At 31.9% G+C, this 18,607-nt stretch overlaps 1 protein-coding gene and 1 long non-coding RNA gene across 3 annotated transcripts; both read left to right on the top strand.

Annotated features, from left to right (window-relative positions):
• The first annotated feature begins 599 nt into the window (after nucleotides 1-599).
• Nucleotides 600-2,962, top strand: LOC133038729 (uncharacterized). The gene is made up of 4 exons (XR_009688243.1): nucleotides 600-1,144; nucleotides 1,394-1,434; nucleotides 1,677-1,724; nucleotides 2,722-2,962. It is a non-coding gene; the product is annotated as an uncharacterized LOC133038729 (long non-coding RNA).
• Nucleotides 2,963-6,141: 3,179 nt separating this feature from the next.
• Nucleotides 6,142-14,823, top strand: LOC115724686 ((R)-mandelonitrile lyase 1). Of its 2 annotated transcripts, none has more exons than XM_061116942.1 (4): nucleotides 6,142-6,342; nucleotides 6,473-7,132; nucleotides 7,245-8,109; nucleotides 14,611-14,823. In XM_061116942.1, the coding sequence occupies exons 1-4, from the start codon at nucleotides 6,258-6,260 to the stop codon at nucleotides 14,693-14,695; spliced, it is 1,695 nt and encodes a 564-aa protein (XP_060972925.1). In that variant the 5' UTR covers nucleotides 6,142-6,257; the 3' UTR covers nucleotides 14,696-14,823. The 2 variants fall into 2 exon arrangements, with proteins under 2 accessions (XP_060972925.1, XP_060972924.1); XM_061116941.1 differs by having other exon boundaries at nucleotides 6,166-6,342; nucleotides 6,470-7,132.
• The last annotated feature ends 3,784 nt before the right edge of the window (nucleotides 14,824-18,607 follow it).

Raw genomic sequence — 18,607 nt, 5'->3', positions numbered from 1 at the left:
GCGTCTTGTCAATGAGTTTACGTTGATGCTGGCTTTAAAGATGAATCTTGAACCATGACCCTTGATGATGATGAAAGCGGGCGGAGTGGCACTGTTATTGGCTCTGAAGAAATTCGAAAGATAGTGACTTCTCTTCTGATGACATAGAATATTTAGGAAAATATTTGTGTCTCTCAATCCAGTAGTGATGGGATCAATTCTATGAATGAGGCTGAGATAGAGCCTTCAGATCACACTGAGCTTCGTGTGCCTAAAATAGTTGGTGAATAATAATGTTGTTGATGTTCCACTTGATGAAGCAAGCAATAGCTTTATGTTTACTTGTTATATTTTCCTTATTTTTCTTACCTATTAACCACTTAATTTTCTTTTGTTGTGTAGTATAATGGATTTTCTCGCTGTTATGGCCATGTGCTCAAAAGGAATAAACTCGCGACCAAAGCTGATGAACCACTTATTTGGGAATTCGTGAAAGTTGTTCCCACTCCTTCGATTCCTTCAAAGAAGTCCAAGAAAAGAAATAAGACTAGTGTCACCACTACAAGGAATATAAGCAAATTCGGCACACCAATATCGGCGGGCCCGCGTGTGTCCGTCAACATTGGTCTCTATAACGGCAGGCTCATTGTAAACCGTCAAGAATGGTGACTGAATTATTTTTTCAAAAAAAGAATTATAAATTTGGACTCAATCTCGACGGGCTGAAGTAAAACTGTCAAAATTGTGTACCCAATCTCGGCGGTCATAGTTGGGCCTGCCGAAATAGGCCACGAATTTAAAGGAAAAAAATTCAGGCCCAAATCATCTATATCTCTCTCTCAAAACCCTAGTCTTACCCACAAAACTCAGCTGCCACCCTATTCCTTTCTCTCAACCATTCCTTCTCTTCTCCTTTCTCGCATGGACGACGGGGCTCAAAGGTTCTCTCTCACCGTCGAAGACTCACAAAAAAATGAACGTTCTTGTTGCTCTCTCGTCGTTGATGGCTCTCACCTAACCCCAACGATAGTGTTGACTCAATCCCAACCCCAAAACTTGATGGCTCTCTCTCAGGGTCTCTCTTATATTGGCAGGGTCTCTCTTATAGCGTGGAGTCTTCGTCTTCGTCAATCTGGAGTGGAATGTCGTTCATGAAGCAGACAAGGTAAGGACTCTATTTAGGGTTTAGGTTCTTTATTTTTATGGAGGAATTTTTGTATTTTAATCTCTATTCTTTTATAGGACATTTTTCATTGTCCATTATTGATACTTTTTTCATCTCTATTTGGGTTACGGTTGTTGATTTTTTTGTTGTTCAAATTTTTGTCATACTAATGGCGAATAAATATTGAGCGGTTTCACTTCGTGTTATAGGATCTGCTTCTCAAACTCTTTTTCGGACTCTGTCATGCAGGTGGCGAAAGTGGTCAACAACAAAAGTGAAGACCCTAATATGTAATAATTTATTATTTTCTTATTTAAGTAAAAGCATCTTCTTTTTCTTCATTATTTTTCTAGAATTTTCCCTAGCTCTAGTTGTAAAAAAAATAATCTGTTTTGAGACTTAATACTTGAAATTACTTTGTCATAAGAATTGGAATAAATTTTTTAGTTGTATTATTTCATATTAGTTTCAGTAGTAATATCTCTATTTGTTATGAATTTACTCATTTCTATTTTTTTTCGAATGCTCATAGAAATTGTAGCAAGGAGGTGTACATGCGAAATAGTGGAGAATCATACTGGTACGTTGTAGTTGAGTTTTGGAATTGGGTATTCATTTTATGTTTATATATTAAAATATTGGTGTGATTTCTATGGGTATCTTATTTATTTTTCTAAAAATTTCAAGCTAAAATTAGTTGCAATTAATTTGGGTTGATCATTGCTCAATATTTATTTTCAAAATTATAGGTTTATTTGTATATAATTTGTACTGTTCTCATATTTAGTTTTTTCCCCTTTTTCTTTTATTGGTGTTCTGGGAATTTTGTTGTGGCATATATTTGATGTGGTTGGATTTCATATATCATTCTTTATGGTTTCTTATCAAGTTCTGCTTTTTATTGTGAAGTTAATGTTCTGGGGGATGATCAAGTACCTCTTTGATAGCTATGTAATTAGTTCAATGCAAAAACAAAGAATGAATTTATACTTTTATCTTACAACTGCTCATGAATAAATTGATATTTGTTTGTATAGCACATAAGTATTTATATATATGTATGTGTTTATATGTATAATGAACTTAAAAGAAAGCATTTTGTATGTTTAGAAAATAAAAGGGGATAAAAGGTGATATAATTTCTCTTGTGCACCTTTTTTGTATGTTAAATTTCTTTTTAGATACTTGGTACGTAGAGATAATGAAATTTTTTTCAATAGATTGTCAAAAAGTTAAGAACATATGTATAAATCTATAATATATATGTATATAATTGTTTGTGTATAGAATTATATGTGCTAAAGATCTTGAGACATGACCTTGATTTTCCAAGGTCTTACTATGCTATAATAATAACAATAATACGACCTTCTATTCTTTAAAAAAAGATATTATATGTGCTAAAGTTGCTTTGAATTAAAGAAGGTATGGAAATTTGTTTTGAATTAGTTGATGTGATTTTAGAGTGAAGTGCCCACCTATTTGCAAATTAGGTGATTTATACAATGCATTTATTTAGGGTCTTCAAGCCTGCAAATGTACATTGGTTTTAACTTTGATTATATGTCATTTTTCAGTGAGCTATTGAAGAGGTTAGTCAAAGGAATAGTGAGGTCTACTTGATTGTCTTCATGTAACGACTCAAATGAGACTTGCTGATGTTTTATAAAGTAGGCTAACAATATATTTCTGTAACTTTTAAATATTGAATTCTTTTTTTTATTATTTATGGCTCAGATTTTGTAATGGTGTTTTGAGAAGTTTTGGCTTAATATTATGGAATGCTATTAGATATATTATTTGTAATGTATTGTAATTTTTTTTTATGTATATTCTTACAATAAATATATTATGGCAGGGGAAAATAAAATTAATGATAATTTATATATTTTTTTTCTTTTATTTTAACCTATCTCGGCGGGCTAAGCCTGTTGAGATTGGTACCTAAAGTGTTAAAAATCACCACTAAGAAGACCAATCACGACGGGCTAATTTCACCAATCTCGGCGGGCTAGGCCTCCCTTTATTGCTGACTAATCTTGACAGGCTTGGCCCGTCGAGATAGACCCATCATCAATCTCGGCACACAGATTCACGGCAGGCTAAGCCCGTCGAGATTGATCAATCTTGACAGGCTAGGCCCGCCAAGATAGGGCATTTTTTTTGTAGTGCACTGAAGCTTCTTCACCATCCAGAGATCTGCGCAAAGGGAAAGAGGAGGTTTTTGTAATTGACGAAGACCATCCAGGTATCCGCGGTGGTTGGTGATCCAAACAAAGAGAGAGAGAGAGAGAGAGAGAGAGAGAGAGAGAGAGAGAGAGAGAGAGAGAGAGAGAGAGAGAGAGAGAGAGTGTTTCTTTAGGGTAGGGGCGTTCATAAAATAGTCCACCCAATCCAATCTGCACGATCCAATCTAATCCAATTCGCAAAGTGCGGATATCTGTACTTATGTGGATTGGATTGGATTGAAAAATTTAAATTCTATACTTGTGCAAATTCGATGTTGATTGACATGTAAAAATAACCGATATAATCCAGTCCACACATATTTATAAAAAATTTAAAAAATTATATATATACAATTAAAATTTTAATGTATATAAAATAATAATTTAAAAAATCTAATACATATAATGCACATATTTTTCAAAACTTCATAAATTAGATTAAATGTATATTCTATTATTATATTTTTTTTTCTACATACTATTTAAAATAAAATTAAATATTTTTTATACATACAATTTTTTTCTTCCTTTGAATTTGTTATTTGTTATTTTAATTTATTGTTAGAGACATAAAATAATAATATAGTTATGTGAAAAAAATATATATTTTTTCATAAATATTAAATAATATAATATTGAAAAGTAACCAATCCAATCCGTATTTTTGCATTGGATTGGATTTGAGCTATTGTGTGGATTGAGTTGGATCCAAAATATGAAATTCGCACTTAGTGAGGATCAGATGCACTATAAGAAAAATAGTTCGGAATGGATTGGATGAACACCCCTACTTTAAGGTATTTAAGGTTTTTTGTGATTGGGGTGGCTGATTTTTCATTAGAGTTTTGTAGAGGTTGGCTAGGGTTTTTTTATGGGCTGAAGTCCATTTAGAAGATCGCAACCTTTTTAGAGGCAGTTATTTTTTAATAACCGTCTTTAAATGGGTTTCAATATATTTCTTTTCCTTTTAGTTATAACAACGCTTTTTTTTTTTATTGATTAAAAAAATATGTAGCTGAAAGTCTTTTTTTGAAATGGTGATATATTAAGGAAAAAAACTATATGTGTACGTAGGTCAAAGATGATAATTAATATTTTGCATGTGTTACACACTATAGGGTTAGATTAATAAGAATACAGAGACGTTACACAATCACAATGATTGAATTAATTATATTTAGTTTTAACTTAGGTTGGTTTAATAGCTAAAACCTCTAAAGCCAAAGACATTGACAATAACGCTAACCTTAACATTCTAGTTGAACCCGATCGATCATGATCTTAAATTTAAATAAGAAATAATAAATTTACGTAAAATTTACTAAATATAATATTATTTTTATAACATAATAAAAATAAAATTAATATTTTTAGGTAATTCTATAACACACTCCTAAAATAAGGTATACCGAATACACCTCTTATTTGTTTCGGCATCTAGAAAAAAAAAATAATTTAATTTTTTCCATAATTGTGTACTTTATAGTTGCAAAATTTTGAGAAATTTGAATTAATTTACAATATATAAACAGTGTTCAAACAATTTATTTCATATGCGTATAAGATGAAAGAGTCACACGTGCAACAGACTGTTTGAATGTTTTCAGCGTATTAAATTTTTCTGAATTTCTCAAAATTTTATAAAATATCTTAAATAACTATAAAGCACATAACTAAAAAAAAAAAAAAATTAAACTAAAAAATTCTTTCAAAATACGAGACAAATGAAAGCGCACCGATACACTTCTTTTATGAGGATGCACTGTAAGAAATGAATTTTTCTTTTAATTTATAAAGTGGGAGAACTGCTTGTTGAAATTATTATTATTATTATTATTATTAGGCTAATTAGTAATTTTTACCTCCGAACTTTGACATGTACTAAATCGTGCCCCCTGAACTTTTTTTGGCCGTTAGAAATTCCCCCCGAACTATTGAGATTGTTAAATTTAAGGACTTTTGTCTAATTTCATTCAATTTTACTGTTTCAGTGATTGTTTATGTACTAAACCATGCTCCCCAGACTTTGATATCTACCAAATCATGTCCCTCGAACTTTGATATGTACTAAATCATGCCCCTTGAACTTTCTTCCATGATAGAATTTTTTTACTAAAATTAGACAAAAGTCTTTAAATTTAACAATCTCAATAGTTTGGGGGGAATTTTTAACGGCCAAAAAAGTTCAGAGGGCACGATTTAGTACATGTCAAAGTTCGGGGAGAAAAATTATTAATCAGCCTTATTATTATTAAGTATTGTAGAATTTTCCTATAAAGTAAATAAATTCGTGATTGTTACATTAAAAATGACCTTTTTTTTATATAAATACTACAATAAAAAGCTACTTTTAGTCACAACATAGATTTTTTGTGACTTAATGTGATTTTTAGTTACAGCAAAAAGTTACTTGTGACTAAAATATAGTTTTTAGATACAAGTTGTCACTAATTTACTTTTAGTCACAACATATTGTGACTAAAATCGCATTCACAATAAATTGTAATTTTTGTGACTAATACCTTATTATTTACGGATTTTTTAGTTACAACATAAAAATGATAATTTATAATTAGTCACAACTTCTTTGCTTTTAGTCACAAATTTTGTTTGTTGTAACTTAAAGTAAAATCTTTTGTAGTGAAAGTAGGAGAACTACTTCTTGAAGTTATATTATTATTATTAATGTTCATATTAATTAATTAAGAAACTAATTAGTCAAAAGTAACCGGTTTTTAAACTTAGTATTCACTCTACATAAACCAATTTGTGAAGCCTATAAAATACGTGACTTGAAGTGCTGAACATTTTAATTTGATCAGTTCATTCGATCGAACATTATCTTCATTTTTTTGTGGCTTCAAAGTTCAAAGATATCAATAAAAATGTCCTTACATCTTCTTACTTTGCTAATATTATTAAAAACTTGTTTTCATGGAAAATTACTTGCTGTTCAGGCAGTTGATTATGGTACGTGTAGTAGTCTATTATTTATTTTTATTTTTTTCAATTATCATTCTATATGCCTTTTATATATGATCCTAATTAATTTATATCTCATCAACTCATCAAATGTCAAAATTTTGTTTTAATTAAGCAGATTTTAGTTACATGAAATCAGTTTACAACGCAATTGACCTACCACTAGTAGAAGAATATGACTACATCGTGATCGGAGGTGGCACAGCTGGATGCCCCTTGGCGGCAACTTTATCAGAAAAGTACTCGATCCTTGTCCTCGAAAGAGGAAACACCCCTAAAGCTCACCCCAATGTCTTGTCATTGTCTGGATTTCTCAAAAATTTCATTGAAGAAGATAATGGTGATACACCGGCGCAAAGGTTCATTTCAGAGGATGGTGTCGATAATATAAGAGGTAGGGTTTTAGGAGGGAGTAGCATGGTTAATGGTGGTTTTTTCTCAGAAGCTGATGATGATTTCTTTGCCAAGTCCGGTGTGGAATGGGACATGAATGAGGTTGAGAAGGCTTACAAGTGGGTGAAAAACAAGATAGTGTCATATTCCAATTTGTCAATTTGGCAATCTGTGGTGAAACAAGCTTTGTTAGAAGTTGGTATTGGTCCTGACAACAAAGTCACTACAAAACATAAGATTGGAACTAAACAATCTGGCTCTATTTTCGATGACATGGGGCGAAGACATGGCGCTGTGGAATTGCTCAATAAGGGAAACCTAAAAAATTTGCGAATTGCATTCCATGCCTATGTGAATAGAATTATCTTTTCCACCAAATCTTCAAGTATGTCTCCTTTTTACTTATCAATTTTTTTTTATTATACTTGTTACAGAGTCCTACATTACTAATGTGTGGAAAGATAATAGAATATTTGATATCCATGACTATTAATCAGATCATCACCCTACCGCTATTGGAGTTATATACACTGATTCAAAAGGAAGGTCTCACAAAGCATTAGTACACAAAAAAGGAGAAGTAATACTAAGTGCAGGTGCACTTGGGAGCCCTCAACTTTTGCTACTAAGTGGAATTGGTCCAAAATCATACCTCTCATCACAACATATTCCCATAGTCCTCTCCCAACCCAATGTTGGAAAATTCATGGCTGATAATCCTCGTAACAACCTTAACCTCATAACACCATTCCCATTAGAATCATCAATTCTACAAGTTGTTGGGATTACTAAAGAATATTACATAGAAACTCTCTCTTATAACTTGCCATTCTCTCCCACAACATTACCTTCAAGCTTTTTCCCTCACAACTACTCTTTAGCTATTCCACCGCTACAATTGAGTGTAGCGAATATCGTTGGAAAAGTCGCGGGACCCTTATCAAAGGGTTCCCTTTGGTTGGCTTCCAACACTGACGTGAAAGCCACACCACATGTTCGGTTCAACTACTTCTCTAACCCTATTGATCTCGAACGTTGTGTTAGCATGATGGGAAAATTTAGAGATTTGCTTAAAACTAAGTCATTGGATCGAATGAAATACAATGATTTGAAGGGCAATAGAGATTTCTTGTTCTATGGACCTTCTTTGCCAACCAACCAAACAGCTATTTCGATTATAAAAGATTATTGTCGAAGTTCAGTTACAACTTTTTGGCATTATCATGGCGGATGCCAAGTTGGGAAGGTTGTGGATGGTGATTTTAAGGTTATTGGAATTGATTCACTTCGAGTTGTTGATGGATCAACTTTCATTACCTCTCCTGGGACCAATCCTCAAGCTACCATAATGATGATTGGTCGGTAAGTCAAAAAAATATGTTATAAAAGTTGATAAATTTGACTATGTCTGCATGGTTGAGTATATTTATCAAAAAGTAAATTAAGTTACATAAATGTAATTAGAAATTAAGTTAATAACAAAAATTTAACTAATCAAACCCTACACGCACACAACTAATTAGTGGTAATCTTAACAATGACACACATCAATAATGTGTATATTAATGAATATATATATATATATATGTTGGATTAAAAATTCTTTGTGGGCACATATGTATAATGTATATGCTATTATAAAGTGTGATACAAAATTAAGTGACCAATTATGTTATGGGTATCAAAAGGGTATTAAAGTGTCATGGAATTAATGTGTAGATACCATAAGTTAATTTATAATTTGTTGAGGGGCCAAATTATAAATACCCAAGAGTTATTCTAAGATGACTCTATAAATAGGTAGTGGTCCCCAAGAAACACTAGGGTTTCTGTATTATCTCCTTCCCCATCAGAGAAAATACTTTAGAAAATAGTGTATTCTTGGAAGATCAAAACCTTCTCTGCAATCTCCAACAATGGCTTCAGGTTAGTGCTTCCGCTCATATTTTATCATCATCTTCTTCTTTAATTTAGCAAAGGCTTTATAGATTTATGATTTAGGGTTTTCTATATTAAAGCACTTTTAGGAATATAATTAGATCTGTGATATATATTTTTTAAGTGTTTTATAAATCCTAACAAGTGGTACCAGAGCCACCTTTGTTGAATTAATTGAAGATTTGATGATTTGGTTTATGAAATTTGGGAATTTTAAAAATTAGGGTTTGAACTTCATCTTTTTTTTTTAAAGATGTACTATGAATTATTTAAAATGAAGATATGTTGGTTTGATTTAAATATATACGTATATATATTTATTTATATGATATAAAGTTATTTTATATTGTTTTGGTTTTGTATTTCGGCAATCGTTGATATCTTTATCGGTTGTGGATATATTCTGTTCATATGTTATATATTAATGGCTGGGCTCAAAATCGGCTTCAATTAATTATATTCGATTGGCCATTTATGGTAATGGTGCTGTGTTTGATGTACTTTGCATAAATTAAGTTTTTGATCAATTTTACCTTTAGTAATGTGAAGCCCTTTTATTTTTATGTTTACATGTTTTGTTAATCAATATTTTCTCGTGTGAGTTATACATGCCACTGTACGATTGTGGTTAAAGTTTCAAAAAAAAAGAATATAATATGTAATGATGTTTAAAGTCATGAAATTTTTATTGATTGATACAATATATTCATATTAATATTTAGAATTCCTATAGAATTTGTATTATTTACATGCTAAGGATATATAAAATATTCAGTTTATTATATATTTGGAACAATTTAATTTAAATTTTGGTGTTGGTTTATGACTAATATTTGAGTAAATTAATTGAAACAATATGTCGCCAAAGTGACCTCTTTTGTGTAGATTAATTTATTTAAATATTAAGATGGTTGTGTGTTTGTAATTGATGCTTATATTGACTAGCCCAAAGGTAAGTGAATATTTTGTTAGATTTCAAACATACCTGTAGCGATAAATGTGTGACAATTATAAGGTATTTTGTGTGAGCAATACGTTAATCCAAAGATTGACCTATTGTTTGGCACAGTTTTATTGTCAATATTTGATTGCTACACCAAGAGTACCGCTTACAGTTAATATTACTGTCCAAAGACTTGATATTAATGTGTGTTTGGTATCTTGAGATGGGATTAACCAATTTTTGAATTTATTGTTTAATTATGCATATTAATGTGAGCTTGTTTTATTTGTTCTATATTCGGCTAGTTCATCTTCTGCTACCTCAATATCTGCTAACATTAATTCTATTCCTATGCTTAATGGGACCAATTTCAAGGATTGGAAAATGAACTTACTTATAGTTCTGGGATGTATGGATTTAGACCATGCACTAAGGAATGAACAACCTGCACCTCTCACTAAGGAAAGTTCCCATGATGATAAAAGGGAATTTGAGAAGTGGGATCGTTCAAATCGCATGAGTCTAATGATTATGAAACACAGCATTCCAGAAGCCTTTTGGGGCACAGAATCTGAAGGGGTTACTATGGCTAAGAATTTCCTTGAACAAATTGAGGAACGTTTTGCTAAAAACGATAAGGTTGAAATGACAACACTTCTTGGTTCTTTAATGAACATGAAGTATAAGGGTCAAGGAAATGTAAGGGAGTACATTATGGAAATGCATCATATTGTCTCAAGATTAAGGACACTTAAGATTGAGCTTTCGGATGATGTACCTGTACTCATGGTTTTATTAACGCTTCCTCCACAGTTTAACCAATTTAAAATTAGTTACAACTGTCTAAAGGAGAAATGGACTCTCAACGAGCTCATTTCTCATTGTGTGCAAGAGGAAGAAAGGTTGAAAAAGGACAAAACCGAAAGTGCTCATTTGGCAACTACCCCTAAGGATAAGGGCAAGAAAAGAAAATTTGAGAATGAAGCTGCTAAGGGTCCAGTTCAAATGAAACAACAACAAGATTCTCAGGGTTGTTTCTTTTGTACCCAACCTGGACATGTGAAGAAAGATTGTGCCAAATATCACGCATGGCGTGTAAAGAAAGGTATTAAATTTACTTTGGTCTATTCTGAGGTTAATTTAGTTTCAGTACCTAGAAACACTTGGTGGATAGATTCTGGTGCTACTACTCACATAAGTGTTTCTATGCAGGGTTGCCTGAGCTACCGAAAGCCAAGTGATGGTGAAAGATACATCTTTGTGGGCGATGGACAATCGGTAGAAGTGGAAGTAATTGGGCATTTCAGATTGTTATTAGGAACTGGTTTTTATTTGGATTTGAAAGACACTTTTGTTGTGCCGTCTTTTAGACGGAAATTAGTTTTCGTTTCTTTGTTGGACAAATTTGGATATTCTTGTTCATTTCGAAACAATCAGTTTACTTTGTCTTTAAATTCAAATATTATTGGAACTGGTTATTTGAATACTTAAGACAATATTTATTTGCTAGAAACAATTGCATCCTATAATGAAACCTTGCATGTGGAATCACGAGGTACTAAACGCAAATTAAAGAAAGAAAATTCAGCGTCATTATGGCATAAACGCTTAGGTCATATCTCAAGAGGTAGAATTGAGCGTCTTGTGTCTGATGACATTTTAGAGTCTCTTGACTTCACAGATTTCAATGTCTGTGTAGATTGTATCAAGGGAAAACAGACCAAAACTAAGAGATTAGGTGCCAATAAAGATTAGGTCCCTCTGGGGAGAAGCATTAAAGACAGCAGCTTACATTTTGAATAGAGGACCAAGTAAAGCAGTTGCAAAAACACCTTATGAGCTTTGGACAGGTCGAAAGCCTAGTCTAAAGCATTTCCACATTTGGGGATGTCCAGCTGAGGCAAGGCCTTATAGGCCACATGAAAATAAATTGGACTCCAAAACAGTTAGCGGCTATTTTATTGGTCATTCTGAGCGATCTAGGGGCTATAAGTTTTATGATCCCATTGTCAGAAATATTTTTGAGACGGGAACTGTAACATTTTTTGAGGATGTTGAATTTGGGGGGAGAAATAAGGTTAGAGACATTGCTTTTGAGGAGGAATTGAATTCAAACTCAGTTCCTACTATCATTTCAGACAATGTTGAGGCTTCCACACCTGTCATTGATCAAGAAATGAATTTGGAACCTCAACAAGACAATGTTGAACAACTCCCAAATCAAGATAAGGCTATTGTTCCAGAAGAACAAATTCAACACCCTCAAGAACAAGAGCCATTAAGGAGGTCCACAAGAGAGAGAAGAAATGCTATTTCAGATGACTATTTTGTATTTCTTCAAGAACATGAGGATGAAATTGGAATGATGGAAGATGATCCAATCAACTTGCATCAGGCCATGAAAAGTTCTAACTCTCAAAAGTGGATTGATGCCATGGATGAAGAGAATAAGTCTATGCAAGACAATAAAGTTTGGGAAGTTGTCCCATTACCAGAAGGTGTAAAACCAATTGGTTGTAAGTGGATACTTAAAACCAAGAAGGATGAATATGGTAATGTGGTGAGATTTAAGGCACGTCTTGTAGCAAAAGGCTATACTCAGAAACAAGGCATTGATTATACAGAGACTTTCTCTCCGGTTTCATCGAAAGACTCTTTTAGGATAATATTGGCACTTGTTGCTCATTTTGACCTTGAGTTACATCAGATGGATGTTAAAACAGCGTTTCTCAATGGCGACATTGATGAGACAATTTATATGGAGCAACCAGAAAACTTTGTGGTTGGTGACCCAAAGAATATGGTTTGCAAATTAAACAAATCCATCTATGGACTCAAGCAAGCTTCTCGTCAGTGGTATCACAAGTTTCATCAAGTAATTATCTCATTTGATTTTGAGATGAATATTATTGATGATTGTGTATATCACAAGTTCAGTGGGAGTAAATACATATTTCTGGTTCTATATGTCGATGACATATTGCTTGCTACTAATGATATAGGCTTATTGCACGAAACCAAGAGATTTTTATCTAAGCAATTTGAGATGAAAGATCTTGGTCACGCCTCTTTTGTATTAGGAATTCAAATACGTCGAGATCGTTCTCGGGGTATTCTTGGATTATCACAAAAGAGCTATATTAATAAAGTACTCAAAAGGTTTGGCATGCAAGATTGTAGACCAGGTGACACCCCTGTTGCTAAAGGATACAAATTCAGTCTTAGACAATGCCCTAAAAGCAGCCTTGAAATTCAGGAAATGAAAAAGATTCCCTATGCATCAGTTGTAGGGAGTCTAATGTATCTTTAGGTATGTACGCGTCTAGATATTGCGTACATTGTTGGGATGTTAGGCAGATATTTAAGCAACCACCGGTATGGACCATTGGATAGCGACAAGAGGGTTATGAGGTATCTTTAGAGAACAAAAGATTACATGCTCACATACAGGAAGTCAGATCATTTGGAGGTCATAGGGTATTCGATTCGATTTCGTTGGATGCCAAGATAACGAAGGTCTACATCAGGCTACATTTTCCTGTTAGCTGGAGGAGCTATATCCTGGAAAAGTGTCAAACAGACACTTATAACTTCTTCCACTATGGCAGCTGAATTCGTAGCGTGTTATGAGGCATCAAATCAGGGAATATGGCTGAGAAACTTTGTCACTAGGCTGCGTATTTTGGAGAATGTTGAAAGACCACTTAAGATATTCTGTGACAATAAATCGGCGATCTTTGTATTCCAATAACAATAGGAGCTCATCCAAGTCAAATCATATTGACATAAAGTTCCTAGTTGTGAAAGAAAGAGTGCAGAGTGGACAGATTTCCATAGAGCATATTGGGACAAACTCCATGATAGCGGATCCGCTCACAAAAGGATTACCACCCAAGGTCTTTCATGAGCACACTGCTCATATGGGTGTAGTATTACTTGAGGATATCATGATTTAGTGGGAGTTTGTATTCTCTTTGCTTTATGTTTGTTTAAGACATTTATGTATTTGGTTATTTTCTGATCAGAAATAAAGTTTTCAGTTTATTCACTCTGTTTTGTTATGTTTAAGTTTGACCTCACTTTGGTTTAAGGAGGACCAGTTGGAAATAGGCATGTTCGGTTCACATTGCATGTAATTTCCATGCTACACATCCATGATTGATCTATGTCATTTGGCTATATTTGTATATGTGACCATTGATGGGTTTAGTCATGATTGATATGACGAAAATCGCTTTGATCCTATATGGGTATAGTTGATGGACGAGATTGTTGTGAATACCTTTACATAATAGCAAATTTTGAGCTCATAAGGTTATACATTTATCAGGTAACATATGTTGCCCAAGTGGGAGATTGTTGGATTAAAAATTCTTTGTGGGCACATATGTATAATGTATATGCTATTATAAAGTGTGATACAAAATTAAGTGACCAATTATGTTATGGGTATCAAAAGGGTATTAAAGTGTCATGGAATTAATGTGTAGATACCATAAGTTAATTTATAATTTGTTGAGGGGCCAAATTATAAATACCCAAGAGTTATTCTAAGATGACTCTATAAATAGGTAGTGGTCCCCAAGAAACACTAGGGTTTCTGTATTATCTCCTTCCCCATCAGAGAAAATACTTTAGAAAATAGTGTATTCTTGGAAGATCAAAACCTTCTCTGCAATCTCCAACAATGGCTTCAGGTTAGTGCTTCCGCTCATATTTTATCATCATCTTCTTCTTTAATTTAGCAAAGGCTTTATAGATTTATGATTTAGGGTTTTCTATATTAAAGCACTTTTAGGAATATAATTAGATCTGTGATATATATTTTTTAAGTGTTTTATAAATCCTAACAATATATGTTTGTATATAGATTTTCTTTTGTAATTAATTAAATTGCTTGTGAAATAAAGTATTAGCACTAATTAATAATCTTTTATTTTTCCCTATTCTTAATTTGATTTTTCTTTTTTGTTTTTTGGCAGTTATCTTGGGCTAAAGATGATAAGAGAACGACAGTCTAGAACTAGAAATCTCGTGAAGTTATTGATTTCCAATTATTTAAAGTAAATATAAAACTATATATTTTTATGTTCCTATACAATAATTAAGGTTAATTAAGATTTTTATCTTTCGAACTTTAATAATGTATATATCAAATTATACTTTTTAAATTATTAAAAATTTATTGTAAACTATTAAGAATATTATTGGGTTCAAGGAATATTTATTCTGTTCAATTTTACTAATGTGTTACTGTCTATGTTCTCAAATTTTGATATATACCAAATCGTGTCTTCTGCACTTTTATTCACGTCTCTGTTAGTAAAATTTAATAAAAATTCTTCAATCTAACAATCTTAATACGTTTGAAAAAAATAATTAACAACCTAAAAAAATTCAAATACAATTTAATGTATATTAAAATTTGGGATGCGAAAATCCTAATTAGCTAATAATTAATTATATATTCAAAGTTAATAAAATTACACACTGATTTTACATTGTCTATATGCAACCTAAGCATCCTATATAATAGTTATTATTATTTCTATTCATTGGATCATAATTTAATGCATGTTAGCTTACTTTTTTTTTTGCTTAATTGTTAGCTTACTTATTTAAACTATATAGGGTATCGTTTGGTATTTCGTATAAGGGTCGTATTGTATTAAATAATAAATAACACTATGTTTTGGATTAAGCAATGTATTGTATTAATTATTACGATCAAATTTTTTAATACAATGTATGTTGTATTATTTAATACATAATAAATGGTCCGTATTAGCTTCTATTATAATATTTTAAAAAAAAATTTGAGGTCAACACCAAACCCTGACCCGGACCCGAACCCGAACCCCGAACTCGGACCCGGACTCGGGACCCCGGCCTGGACCTGAACCCGAAACCCCGGCCTGGATCCCGGACCCGGACTGCGAACCCCAGACCCTGAACCCCGGACTCGGACCCGGACCCGAACCCAGACCCCGGACCCCCGACCCGGACCCCGGACCCGGCCCTGGACCCGGACCCCGGACCCGGACCCTGGACCCGGACTCGGACCCGGGACCCAGACCCGGACCTGGACCCGGACCGGACCCCGGACCCCGGAGGAGATCAAGGAGCTCCAGGCCAAGGTGAAAAAATTTGAAGAACTCCATCAAACGGATATCCAGAATGCAGTCAGCATGTATGTGAAGCTCAATGAGCTAGCTTTGGGATTTTTGGGAGAAGACCAACTAGGAGGCTACAAAGCTGCTAAGAAGGCTCTTGCAGCCTAGTCACTTGTGACCAGTGTGTGAAGCAGTTTGAGAATGTTGTCTTCATGTGCTGGAAGTCTAATTAACAAATTTGAGCCCAGACTTCATTTCTTATCCAAACCTGAAACTGTTCTGACCAGCTTGTTGAGACTTGGGTCCTCGCCTTCCTCCAATAGCTGATTGATTTGTTATTTATCTGAAATTTTTTCAACGTTTTAATTTTTCTTGTATGTTGGGGAGACTTTTTATTAGCCTGTTCCTGAGGCTTTTTTTTTTTTTTACATCACGAGAGACACTTTATTAGTCTATCCCCAAAGCTCTCTCTTTATTTATATATATATATATACTCTTTTTTTTTATATACGCTCTTTCTTTTTTTTTTTTTTTTTTTTTTTTACATTCTAGCCTTATGAGCAATATGCTTTATGTCCTAGTACCCCTCAAGTGACCAAGTAGTTTAATAATTTTTTGTCACTTTGCGTGAATCTTGAATCTGAAAGGGTAGTATATTATATAAAGTTCTTAGTTTATAAGTGGTCCTCTTTGAATAAAAATTGATGAAATTAAATACTAAACTCTTAATTATTGATAGTATTTGCGGAGATGATCAAAATTCTATGTTCTTGAGATTAGGTTAAATAATAGTTGTTTTTTAGCTGTTTTGTGGTTGATCGGCTATTTTCAGCTGTGCTTGCTGAAAATGATGAGGTTCATTCGTTTTGGCCTGAACACAGTATAAAAGAAAAAAAAATAGTCTAGAATAGTATAAATGTAAAATTCTCCATATCACAGTATTTTGTAATCTTTTCCCTTTTTTCAATATATATGTAAGTTTCCCAAATGAAAAAATCAACTTTATTAATATGTGATGATTGATCACTTAATCAAAATACAAATTGATTAGTATTTAACTTACCATAAATAAACCAATGGCGGTCTTTGCACGTTAATAATATTTTAATAATGAGGATTTGTTATCTGTTATAATATATATAAGATATTTAATTATTAATATTAATTTTTATATAATTTAAGTTAATAATTATCATAAAAAATTGTTAATTATTAGTAAAAAGAGATCTTCACGGTGCGGACGATTTGAATTTTGGCTATTTCTTAAACTAAACTACGCACGCATGCAGTTTTTTCAATTTTTTAAATTGCAACGACCTTATAAAATCTTAAAATTATTAAAAATACACCACAAAAATGCGTTTGGATAGTTTACACTATTTCTATTATCAAATACTATAATAAAAAATTCAAAAATAATCTAATAAAATTTTAGCACCACAAAAAAAAACTTATTAAAATTTTATTATTATAATATATATATATACTAATCAAGTTATTATATGAATTGTGTTTTGAAAATTGATAAAATAATATAGATTTATAATATACATATTATATATTCTAATACTAATATGCAATGAATGGAAAATGAAAATTGACATGCAATTTTTATTTATATGGCTTTTAAATAGTAAAAGTTTACAAAAATATATGTTTTTTTTTTAAAAAAAAAGTTATTTATGAAAAAAAAATAAACAAAATGTTAAGAATATTGGAAAAGTACTACCTTAAATTATTTTTTCAATATTTTTTAACCTTTTTTCCCATAAAATAATTTTTTTGAGAAGAAAAAGTCATAATTTGCAAACAATGTATGAAATTCATAAATATGTGTAATTTCCACAAAGGAATTTTCATTTTTATCATATAAGCTTGCAAATTTATGGGTTTTTTTTAAGAAAATATTTTATAGAAAAATTTAAGAAAAAAATTAATAAAAAAAATAGTATAAGGAAGTAACTGGTTACCCCTAAAGGTGCCTAGTTACCCTTATCTAATTTTTTTCAACTTTTTTAAAAAATTCCCATTGAGTAGCTTTTTTCGAAAAAAAAAAAATTCATATTTTTGCAAATAGTATCAAAACCCGTAAAAATTTATAATTTTCTCATAATTTAATTATGTAGTTTGGACTTTGTAAATATATGATTTTATATATATATATATATACTAGGTAGGAGTTACGTGCCGAGGCACGTAAATATTAGTTTTAGGTAAAGTTTAGTTTTTTTTTTTTATTTCTTCTTATTTAGAATGTATGTAAAGGCATGATCATACGAATAATTTGTTTTATCAAATTAATATTTGTGCTATTATAATTGGTTGGTAAAATATAATTAGGTATATATAAATCATAATAAAATAATACTTATTATTTACTTTTAGAAAATATGAAATACTTGCATACACTACTCCATGTAAATCCATAAATAACAAGTCAAGAGAAAGAAAAAGAAGCTCGACACCAAGAAAAGTCTCAACACTAAATAAAATAAAATTACTGTAAAAAAAAAAAAGTAACTTCTACCTAATCTTCCATTGATTCAACTGCTTGAATGGTGAACTGATTGTACTTTGAAGTCATTGTTCGGTTTGCATCTACGTACAACTGAATTCTCCATTTTTTGGCTGATAATTGCTTCGTAGTTTTTTGGACAAACAACTTATGTTTCTGTAAAAAAAAAATGATTAGTTATAAGTTTTAATGTATTTCTATGTACGAAAATGTATAAATTTTACATATTTATTTTTTTATAGTTACCTCGTCCGAATATGATCTTAATTGAACTGCAGTACATGAGAATATGTTTTCTGCAACATCACCGAACATCACAGCATCTAGCAACTCTGTACCATCGTTGAGTTG

Source organism: Cannabis sativa, chromosome 6 (genome assembly GCF_029168945.1).
Source record: "Cannabis sativa cultivar Pink pepper isolate KNU-18-1 chromosome 6, ASM2916894v1, whole genome shotgun sequence".
NCBI lineage: Eukaryota > Viridiplantae > Streptophyta > Magnoliopsida > Rosales > Cannabaceae > Cannabis > Cannabis sativa.
The sequence above is the reverse complement of the archived record's forward strand: the minus strand, read 5'-3'. Positions and strand labels throughout refer to the sequence as shown.

Excerpts from the sequence above, each read along its gene's own strand:
- LOC115724686 (XM_061116941.1), top strand. The coding sequence starts at position 6,258 with ATGTCCTTACATCTTCTTACTTTGCTAATATTATTAAAAACTTGTTTT. Across the intron at positions 7,133-7,244 it reads CTTTTCCACCAAATCTTCAA|ATCATCACCCTACCGCTATT; the intron begins GTATGTCTCCTT and ends ACTATTAATCAG. Across the intron at positions 8,110-14,610 it reads ACCATAATGATGATTGGTCG|TTATCTTGGGCTAAAGATGA; the intron begins GTAAGTCAAAAA and ends GTTTTTTGGCAG.